The sequence below is a fragment of the Poecile atricapillus genome, chromosome 26, assembly GCF_030490865.1.
Source record: "Poecile atricapillus isolate bPoeAtr1 chromosome 26, bPoeAtr1.hap1, whole genome shotgun sequence".
NCBI lineage: Eukaryota > Metazoa > Chordata > Aves > Passeriformes > Paridae > Poecile > Poecile atricapillus.
This window is the reverse complement of record NC_081274.1, coordinates 384963-396116: the sequence shown is the minus strand read 5'-3', so window position 1 is coordinate 396116 and position 11154 is coordinate 384963. Positions and strand designations below refer to the sequence as shown.

The window sequence follows — 11154 nt, the reverse complement described above, 5'->3', positions numbered from 1 at the left end:
TGGGATTTTTTGGGGATTTTTTTTTTGTTTTTTTAGGATTTTTTGGGGTTTTTTGGGGATTTTTTGGGGGTTTTATGGGATTTTTTCTTTTGGTTTTTTGGGATTTTTTGGGTTTTTTTGGGATTTTTTTTGGGATTTTTTTGGGATTTTTGGGGTTTTTTTTGGGATTTTTAGGTTTTTTGTTTTTTTTTTTTTTCGTTTTTTGGGAATTTTTGGGGGATTTTTTGGGATTTTTTGGGGATTTTTTGAGATTTTTTTTGGGGTTATTTTTGGGGTTTTTGGAGGTTTTTTGGGATTTTTTGGGGGATTTTTTTGGGGGGATTTTTTTGGGATTTTTGGGGGGTTTTTTTGGGATTTTTAGGATTTTTGGTTTTTTTTTTTTGTTTGTTTTTTTGGGATTTTTTGGGGATTTTTTGGGTTATTTTTGGGGTTTTTTTGGGTTTTTTTGGGATTAATTAGCGGGATTTGGGGTTTATTAGTGGAGTTTGGATTCAATTAATGAGGTTTGGAGTCAATTAACGATGTTTGGCTTCAATTACTGACTTTTGGAGTCAATTAATGAGGTTCAGTTTTAATTAACCAGCCAGGGAGAGGGACGCCAGGCTGGCGCGCAGGCTGGGACGGCTCTTTGCCTAATTAATTATCTTTAGTTAATTGGGGTTAATTATGGGGTAATTTTCGGGATTTTTTGGGGATTTTTTTGGGTTTTTTGGGGATTTTTTTGGGGTTTTTTGGGGATTTTTTTGGGATTTTTTTGGGGTTTTTTGGGGTTAATTAGCGCAGGTTGGTTTCAGTTAATGAGTTTTGGTTTCAATTAACGAGGTTTGGAGTCAATTAATGACACTTGGAGTCAATTAATGGGATTTGGAGTCAATTAACGAGTTTTAGGTTCAATTAACCAGCCAGGGAGAGGGACGCCAGGCTGGCGCGCAGGCTGGGGCGGCTCTTTGCCTAATTAATTACATTCAGTTAATTAGGGTTAATTAAAGAGTGGTTTTGGGGTTTTTTTGGGATTTTTTGGGGATTTTTGGGATTTTTTTGGGATTTTTTTTTTTTTGGTTTTTTTTAGGATTTTTTGGGGGTTTTTTGGGATTTTTTTGGGATTTTTTGGGATTTTTTTTTGTTTTTTTAGGGTTTTTTGGGGTTTTTTGGGGATTTTTGGGGATTTTTTGGGGATTTATTTTTTTTTTTAGGATTTTTTGGGGTTTTTGGGGGATTTTTTGGGATTTTTTTGGGGGGTTTTATGGGATTTTTTTTGTTGTTTTTTGGGATTTTTTGGGTTTTTTTGGGGATTTTTTTTGGGATTTTTTTGGGGGTTTTTTGGGATTTTTTTTTATTTTTTAGGATTTTTTGGAGTTTTTTGGGGATTTTTTGGGGGGTTTGATGGGATTTTTTTTTTTTTTTTTGGGATTTTTTGAGGGATTTTTTTGGGGGGGATTTTTTTGGGATTTTTGGGGGGTTTTTTTGGGATTTTTAGGATTTTTTGGGATTTTTTGGGATTTTTTGGGGATTTTTTGGGTTTTTTTTGGGTTATTTTTGGGGTTTTTTGGGGGTTTTTTGGGGCTAATTAGCGGGATTTGGGGTTTATTAGTGGAGCTTGGATTCAATTAATAAGGTTTGGAGTCAATTAACGAGATTCAGAGTCAATTAAAGAGGTTTGAAGTCAATTAAAGAGGTTTGGAGTCAATTAACGGGATTTGGGTTCAATTAACGAGGTTTAGCATCAATTAACGAGGTTTGGTTTCAATTAATGAGTTTTGGGTTCAATTAACGAGGTTTGGTTTCAATTAACGAGTTTTGGGTTCAATTAACAAGCCGGGGAGAGGGACGCCTCTTTGCCTAATTAATTTGAGTTAATTAGTGTAGGGTTAATTAGGGATGATTAAGTTTGGGGGATTTGGGATTTTTTTGGGTTTTTTTGGGGGGTTAATTAGAGAAGTTTCGGGTTAATTAAGGGGGTTTGGGGTTAATTAGCGAGGTTTGGTGTTTATTAGTGACGTTCAGGCTTAATTAAGGAGGTTTAGGGTTAATTAGAGAGGTTTGGAGTTAATTAACGAGGTTTAGCATCAGTTAATGAGCTTTGGAGTCAATTAACGAGCTTTGGAGTCAATTAACGAGGTTCAGCATCAATTAACGAGCCCGGTTAATCTCATTAACCTCGTTAATCTCATTAACCTTGTTAATCTCGTTAACCTCGTTAATCTCGTTAACGAGGCCCCATCCCGGCCCTGGGCAATGAATTCCTTTATTGGGGGCGGATTAATTTATGCAAATTAAGGGGGGGTTTGTCGTTAATTTGTAATTAATTTGTAATTAATTTGCGTTTAATTGGTGGGCGTGGCCTCGCCTTAAACCCCACCTCGATTAATAAAGACCTTAATTAACAAGAAACGCTTAATTAGGCTTGCCGTGACACCCGCCGGGCCCCGCCCCCTCATTAGCATCTCATTAGCATAACAATATAGAGATTTATTCATCCATCAAAGGTGGGGGGAAGGGGGAAGGGGGCGTGGCTTGACATGCAAATGAGCCTCGAAGCATCGCGAGAGAACGCGGCGGAGGGGGGCGTGGCCATGACGTCAGAGACGCGGCGGAGGGGGCGTGGCCATGACGTCATCGCTGGTTGTGGCGGCCCCGCCCCTCCCCCCCCGGGGTTTTTTTGGGGGGTGGGGGAGGGGAGGGGTGGGGGAGGGGTCTCCAAGCCCCGCCCCTCCCCCCCCCATGGTTGCCATGGCAACCGCGACGCTCCTCAGGTCCCCCCCAAACCTTCACGGCGTCCCCGGGGGAGGGGTTATTATGGGATGGCAGCCGCGCCCCTCCCCCACTCCCCTCCCCCACTCCCCTCCCCCACTCCCCTCCCCCCAAGGTGAATTTTTTGGGGGGATTTTGGGGCTTTTTTTAACCCCCCAAAAATCAAAATTTTTTTTTGGCCATTTTGGGGCTTTTTAACCCAAAAACTTCTCAAAAAATGGATTTTTTTCCATTTTAGATCCTTTTTTCCCCAAAAAAAATCGGATTTTTTCCCATTTTAGATCCTTTTTTCCCCCAAAAAATCGGATTTTTTTTCATTTTAGATCATTTTTCCCCAAAAAAATCGGATTTTTTTCCCATTTTAGATCCTTTTTTCCCAAAAAAATCGGATTTTTTTCCACTTTTTAACCCCAAAAACCTCCCCAAAAATGGGATTTTTTGCCATTTTGGTGCTTCTTTCCCCCAAAAAATCAGATTTTTTCCCATTTCAGCTCCTTTTTTCCCAAAAAAAATCGGATTTTTGTGTGATTTCAGTGCCGTTTTTTCCCCAAAAATCAGATTTTTTTTCCAGTTTTTCTCCCCAAAACCTCTCAAAAATCAGATTTTTTTCCATTTTGGTGCCTTTTTAACCCCAAAACCTCCCCAAAAATCAGATTTTTGTGTGATTTTAGCGCCATTTTTTCCCCCAAAATCGGATTTTTTTCCATCTTTTTGCCTTTTTAACCACAAAAGCTCTCAAAAAATCTGATTTTTGTGCCATTTTGAGCCAATTTTAACCCCAAAACCTCCCCAAAAATCAGATTTTTGTGCCTTTTTTTTGCCTTTTTAACCCCAAAATCAGATTTTTTTCCACTTTTCTCCCCAGACCTCTCTAAAATTCAGATTTTTTCCATTTTGAGGCTCAAAAAATCAGATTTTTTTCCATTTTGGGCCCTATTTTCTCTCCAAAACCTCCCCAAAAATCAGATTTTTTTCCATTTTGAGGCCAATTTTAACCTCAAAAATTCCCCAAAAATCAGATTTTTGTGCGATTTTAGCGCCGTTTTTTCCCCAAAAATCGGATTTTTTCCCAGTTTTCTCCCCAGATCTCCCCCAGCCCCGTTTTTTGGGGTGATTTCAGGGGTCCCAGTCATTGTCATTGTGCAATGATGATGACGATGGTGAGACCCCCCAAAACCTCCCCAAAAATCAGATTTTTGTGCCATTTTTTTTCCTTTTTAACCCCAAAATCAGATTTTTTTCCACTTTTCTCCCCAGACCTCTGTAAAATTCAGATTTTTTCCATTTTGAGGCTCAAAAAATCAGATTTTTTTCATTTTGAGTCTCAAAAAATCAGATTTTTTTCCATTTTGAGGCCCTATTTTCTCTCCAAAACCTCCCCAAAAATCAGATTTTTGTGCGATTTTAGCGCCGTTTTTTCCCCAAAAATCAGATTTTTTCCCAGTTTTCTCCCCCCAGACCCATTTTTGGGGCCCCCCAGGTGATTTTCGGGGGTCTCTCAGGGGTCCCAGTCGTTGTCGTGGTGCTGGGCGGCGATGATGATGACGACGGTGAGGATGGTGCACAGGACGATGGCGGCGATGCCCACGGCCAGGCTGATGAAGGAGAAATTCCGCGCCTCCCGCGAGGCGATCTCGGCGCTGGCGATGTCCCCGCGAGCCACGGCCGCGCGCACCTGGAGAGGGGGAGAAAGTTCCAGAAATTCTCTCCAAAAAAATCAAAAAAAAAAAAAATTAAACCAGAAAAAAATCCCTCAAAAAATCCCCAAAAATAAAAAATAAAATCCTTAAAAACTCTCCAAAAATTCCTAAAAATAAAAATAAAAATAATAAAATCCCAAACATGCCATAAAACTCCCAAGACCCCCGAAAAATCTCCCACTCCAAAAAAAAAAACCCTCAAAAAAATCCCCAATAAATTTTAAAAAATTCGAAAAAAAAATTCGAAAAAAAAAAATTTAAAAAAATTTTAAAAAAATTAAAAAAAAAAAAAATTTCAAAAAAATTTCAAAAAAATTTCAAAAAACTTTCAAAAAAATTTCAAAAAACTTTCAAAAAAAATCCCCCAAAAATTCCTCAAAAATTACCAAAAATTCCTCCCCAAAAATTCCCAAAATTCCCCAAAATTCCCCAAACTTCCCCCCAAATTCCCCCGACCTGCACGGCTTTGACGATGGCGACGACGCCGGTGGGCCAGAAGCAGCAGAGCGTGGTGAGGACGGCGATGGGCAGGTAATCGTGGGGGGGCGCCCCCCGCTGCCCCTCGGGGACCCCCAAACCCAGGGGGGGGCCCAGCCCCGCCCCCCCGGCCCCGCCCACAGCGCCGGGGAGAGCCCCGGGGGCGGGGCCGGAGGGGGCGGAGCCAAAAGTCTGGAGAGGGGGGGAAGGGAAAGGGTTAAATGGAGGCCACGCCCCCTCCAAGAAATCAACCACACCCCCCTGATCTCGGTGTTTAAGCTCCGCCCATTTGGGGTAACCACGCCCCCTTTGGGTGGAGCCCCTTTGACCACGCCCCCTTTGGGTGGAGCCCCCTGACCACGCCCCCTTTGGGTGGGACGCCCTTTGACCACGCCCCCTTTGGGTGGGGACACCTCTGACCACGCCCCTTTTGGGTGGGACACTGGCCACGCCCCTTTTGGGTGGAGCCCTCTGACCACGCCCCTTTGGGTGGGGACCTCTGGCCACGCCCCCCTTTGGGTGGGGCACTCTGGCCACGCCCCCTTTGACCACGCCCCTTTGTCCCACTGATATTGGACCACGCCCCTCTCGATGGCCCCCCCTTCTTAGATTATTAATATTAATTATTAACAATTGTCCCCGATTAATCACGCCCTCATTAGCCACGCCCCCAAACGGCCACACCCACTTTAATCAGTCCCACATTGATCACACCCCCAAATAAACCACACCCCCTTTAACCACACCCCAAATAAACCACACCCACTTAAACCACGCCCCAAATAAACCACACCCCAAATAAACCACACCCACTTAAACCACGCCCCAAATAAACCACGCCCCAAATAAACCACACCCCCTTTAACCATGCCCCAAATAAACCACACCCCTTTAACCGCACCCAAAATAAACCACACCCCCGACCACACCCCAAATAAACCACACCCCTTTAACCACACCCCCTTAAACCACGCCCCCAATGGACCACACCCCCGTTGACCACGCCCCCAAATAAGCCTCGCCCAATTAACCACGCCCACTTTAACCACACCCCTTTAAAGCACGCCCCCTTAAACGCCGCCCCTTTAACAACCCCTCCTCATAACCCCACCCCCTTTAACCCCACCCACTTTAACCCCACCCACTTTAACCACGCCCCACTTTAACCACGCCCCCTTCACAACCACACCCGTTTAACCCCGCCCCCTTTAACCACACCCACTTTGACCACACCCCAAATAAACCACACCCCCTTAAACCACGCCCACTTAAACCACGCCCCTTTAAACCACGCCCCTTAAACCACACCCACTTTAACCACACCCACTTAAACCACGCCCCTTTAAACCACGCCCCTTTAAACCACGCCCCCTAAACCCACACCCCTTTAACCACACCCACTTTAACCACACCCCAAATAAACCACACCCATTTAGCCCCGCCCCATTTAACCCCACCCACTTTAGCCCCGCCCCCTTTAGCCCCGCCCCTTTGGCCCCGCCCCCTTTAGCCCCGCCCCTTAAGCCCCGCCCCCTTAAGCCCCGCCCACTCACGGGGTAGACGGGCAGGTAGGCGGAGCAAGGCTGGAGCTGCAGCGCGAAGGGGGGAGGGGCGTAGGGGGCCGGGGGGAGGGGCTGCGGCCCCCCCCGCCCCTCCCCCACCCCCCCCGTAGGCTTGAGGGGGCGGGGCCGCGTGGTGGGGGTGGGGCGGGGGGCGGGGCAGCGTGGCCGCGTGCGTCGCCCCTCCCCCCCCCATCATCATCACGGCCCCTGCGGAGGCGCCCGGGAGACCCCGGGGCAGCGTGGCCGCCCCCGCCCCTCCCCCGCCCAGGCCGAAGGCCCCGCCCCCCGCCCCTCCCCCACCCCGGGGGAGGGTGGAGCTGGGGAAACCCCGGGGGAGGGTGGAGGCCCCTCCCCCACCCGCCCCTCCCCCACCCAGGATGGGGCCGGGGGGGGCGGGGGGGCCGTAAGGGGGGGGGGAGGTGTGGGGAGCCCCCTCAGGGCCTGGGGGGGGGGGGAGGGGAGGGGGTGGGGGAGGGGTGGTGGGGGAGGGGAGGGGTGGGGGAGGGGCGATTTTGGGGTGGGGGATGGGGGAGGGGAAAAAAAATCAGGGGGAAAAAAAAATTGGGGGGAAAAAAAATTAAAATAAATTTAACAAAAAATAGAACAAATTAAAAAATAAATTAAAAGAGATTTAAAAATTAAAATTAAAACAAATTAAAAAATAAATTAAAACAAATTAAAAAATAAATTAAAACACATTTAGAAATAAAAATAATTAAAAATTAAAACACATTTAGAAATACAAATTAAAAAAACCGAATTGGAAAAAAACAAATTGGGAAAAAAATGAAAAAAAAAAAAAATCCATAATTTATTTTTTTTTAATATAAAAAATATTAAAAAAATAGAATTAAAAAATATTTAAAAAAAAAGATTATTAAAATAAGAACAAAACCGAAAATATTACAAAATATTTTTAAAAAAAATTTAAAAATTAAGAAAAAATTTAAAAAATAATACCGAAAAATAATTAAAAAATTAAAAAAAAAAACCGAAGAAAATTAAATAAAATAAGGAAAAGATAAAAATAAATATTATTACAAAATAATTAATAATAGATTAATAAAATAAGGGGTAGGGGGGGCTCCTCCGCGACCCCCCCCCCCCCAAATCCCCCTCCTCCCTCCATCCCCATCCCGGTTTTTGGGTCGCCCCTCCCCCCTCCGTGCCCGAGCTATTTTTAGCCGCGTGGGGGAGGGGAGGGGTCGCGCGCCTCCGTCTCCCCTCCCCCCCCCTCGGATTTTGGGGGACCCCCCCCCCCTCCCTTTGGGCCCCCCCCGATCCCCTCCCCTCCCCCCCCCGCTCCGTACCGGGTTTTTCGGCCGCCATGGCCGGGCCGAGGCGGGAGCGCGACCCCCAAATCCCGGCCTGGATCCGACGGATCGGGGCTGGATCGACCCCCAAATCCCGGCCTGGATCAGCTGGATTGGATCGGGATCGACCCCCCCCAAATCCTGGTCTGGATCAGCTGGATTGGATCGGGATTGACCCCCCCCAAATCCCGGCCTGGATTCCCTGGATTGGATCGGGATCGACCCCCCCAAATCCTGGCCTGGATCCGATGGATTGGATCGGGATCGACCCCCCCCAAATCCCGGTCTGGATCCGACGGATTGGATCGGGATTGACCCCCCCAAATCCCGGCCTGGATTCCCTGGATTGGATCGGGATCGACCCCCCCAAATCCTGGCCTGGATTCCCTGGATTGGATTGGGATCGACCCCCCCAAATCCCGGCCTGGATCCGACGGATTGGATCGGGATCGACCCCCCCAAATCCCGGCCTGGATTCCCTGGAATTGGATCGGGATTGACCCCCCCAAATCCCGGCCTGGATCCGACGGATCGGGGCTGGATCGACCCCCAAATCCTGGCCTGGATTCCCTGGATTGGATCGGGATCGACCCCCCCTAAATCGTGGCCTGGATCCGATGGATCAGGGCTGGATTGAACCCCAAATCCCGGCCTGGATCCGACGGATTGGATCGGGATCAACCCCCCCAAATCCCGGCCTGGATTCCCTGGAATTGGATCGGGATTGACCCCCCCAAATCCCGGCCTGGATCCGACGGATCGGGGCTGGATCGACCCCCAAATCCTGGCCTGGATTCCCTGGATTGGATCGGGATCGACCCCCCCTAAATCCTGGCCTGGATCCGATGGATCAGGGCTGGATTGAACCCCAAATCCCGGCCTGGATCAGCTGGATTGGATTGGGATCGACCCCCCCAAATCCTGGTCTGGATTCCCTGGATTGGATTGGGATCGACCCCCCCAAATCCCGGCCTGGATTCCCTGGATTGGATCGGGATTGACCCCCCCAAATCCCGGCCTGGATTGGCTGGATTGGATTGGGATCAACCCCCCCAAATCCCGGCCTGGATTCCCTGGATTGGAGCCGGAATGACCCCCAAATCCCGGCCTGGATTCCCTGGAATTGGATCGGGATTGACCCCCCCAAATCCTGGCCTGGATTCCTGGGATTGGATTGGGATTGAGCCCCCAAATCCCGGCCTGGATTGGCTGGATTGGATTGGGATCAACCCCCCCAAATCCCGGCCTGGATTCCCTGGATTGGATCAGGATCGACCCCCCCAAATCCCGGTCTGGATCCAACGGATCGGGGCTGGATCGACCCCCAAATCCTGGCCTGGATCGTCTGGATTGGATCTGGATTGACCCGCCCAAATCCCGGCCTGGATTCCCTGGATTGGATCGGGATTGACCCCCCCAAATCCTGGCCTGGATTCCCTGGATTGGAGCCGGAATGACCCCCAAATCCCGGCCTGGATTCCCTGGATTGGATCGGGATCGACCCCCCCCAAATCCCGGCCTAAATCCAGCAAAACCCGGCCTGGATTCCTTGGATCGGATCAGGATTGAGCCTCCCAAAATCCCGGCCTGGATTCCTTCAAATCCTCACCTGGATTCCCAAAATTCCAACCCCAAACCCTCACCTGCATCCCCCAAATCCAGAAACTCCCAAAAAACTCCCAAAAAACCAAATTTTTATTGCTGTTCCCAAAAGCAAAGACTCGGGTCCCAAATTCACTCAGGTGAGGTGGGCGTGGTCCAGGTGAGGTGGGCGTGGTCCAGGTGTTGTGGGCGTGGCCCAGGTGAGTTTGCCCAGGTGACCTGGGCGTGTCCCTGGGTGGGTCCAGGTGACCTGGGCGTGTCCCTGGGTGGGTCCAGGTGACCTGGGCGTGTCCCTGGGTGGGTCCAGGTGTTGTGGGCGTGTCCCTGGGTGGGTCCAGGTCGCTTTGGGCGTGGCCCAGGTGAGTTGGTCCCGGAGGTGAGATGGGCGTGGTCCAGGTGACTTTGCCCAGGTGAGGTGGGTGTGGCTCAGGTGTCCCTGGGCGTGTCCCTGGGTGTGTCCCCCCACCCTGTGTGTGTCCCTGGGCGTGTCCCTGGGTGTGTCCCAGGTGAGGTGGGCGTGTCCCCCCTGCCCTGGGCGTGTCCCTGGGCGTGTCCCCCCCTCCTGGGTGTGTCCCTGGGCGTGTCCCCCTGTCCTGGGCGTGTCCCTGGGCGTGTCCCCCCTGTCCTGGGCGTGTCCCTGGGCGTGTCCCAGGAGAGGTGGGTGTGTCCCCCTGTCCTGGGTGTGACCCTGGGCGTGTCCCTGGGCGTGTCCCCCCTGCCCCGGGCGTGTCCCCCCTCTCCTGGGCGTGTCCCTGGGTGTGTCCCAGGTGAGGTGGGCGTGTCCCCCCTGTCCCGGGTGTGTCCCTGGGCGTGTCCCCCCTGCCCTGGGCGTGTCCCTGGGCGTGTCCCCCCCCACCCTGGGCGTGTCCCCCCTGCCCTGGGCGTGTCCCTGGGCGTGTCCCCCCTGCCCTGGGCGTGTCCCTGGGCGTGTCCCCCCTGCCCTGGGCGTGTCCCTGGGCGTGTCCCCCCTGCCCTGGGCGTGTCCCTGGGCGTGTCCCCCGTGCCCTGGGTGTGTCCCTGGGCGTGTCCCCCCCTGCCCTGGGCGTGTCCCCCCTGCCCTGGGCGTGTCCCCCCTGCCCTGGGCGTGTCCCCCCTGCCCTGGGCGTGGCCCTGGGCGTGTCCCCCGTGCCCTGGGCGTGTCCCCCCTGTCCCGGGTGTGTCCCTGGTGAGGTGGGCGTGTCCCCCTGCCCTGGGCGTGTCCCCCCCTGCCCTGGGCGTGTCCCTGGGCGTGTCCCCCGTGCCCTGGGCGTGTCCCCCCCCATCCCGGGCGTGTCTCACCCCAGGCCGCCGCCCCCCAGCAGCGCCGCCAGGTGATCCAGGACGCCGCGGATGGCCCCGCCCAGGTGCGCGGCCTCGGTGCGGCGGCAGCAGCGGAAGGCGCTGACGGCCACGCGCAGCCCCCCGGCAGCGGGGGAGGGGTCCCGGGGGTCCCGGGGGTCCCGGGGCGGGGCCACGTGCCCCACCCCCACCCCGTAGCCGTCAGGTACCAGCGGCCCCCGGAGCAGCCAAAATCCCTCGCGGGAGCGCACCTGGAGAGGGGGTTCGGGGGGGGGTTAGGGGGGATTAGGGGGATTTTGGGGGAATTTTGGGGGGGATTTGGGGGATTTGGCAAATTTTGGGGAATTTTGGGGGGGATTTTGGGGGAATTTGGCAAATTTTGGGGAATTTTGGCGGGAATTTTGGGGAATTTTGGGGGGGATTTGGGGCATTTTAGGGGGGTTTTGGGGATGATTTGGGGAATTTGGGGAA

The 11154-nt window shown here is 51.4% G+C and overlaps 2 protein-coding genes across 2 annotated transcripts in view; one reads left to right on the top strand and one right to left on the bottom strand.

Annotated features, from left to right (window-relative positions):
* Positions 1-3537: 3537 nt before the first annotated feature.
* PRRT1 (proline rich transmembrane protein 1) lies at positions 3538-7932 on the bottom strand (the record flags this gene model as incomplete). The annotated part of the gene is made up of 4 exons (XM_058857294.1): positions 3538-4426; positions 4908-5120; positions 6482-6517; positions 7801-7932. Coding segments are annotated over 4 exons (558 nt in total), but the record flags the coding sequence as incomplete, so codon positions are not given.
* A 2802-nt stretch (positions 7933-10734) lies between these two features.
* The window catches only part of PPT2 (palmitoyl-protein thioesterase 2), an 11162-nt gene continuing 10742 nt past the window's right edge, over positions 10735-11154 (top strand). The window contains exon 1 of the mRNA XM_058857293.1: positions 10735-10877. Coding sequence (XP_058713276.1) covers positions 10735-10877 — 143 coding nt within the window. The remainder of the gene's footprint in view (positions 10878-11154) is intronic.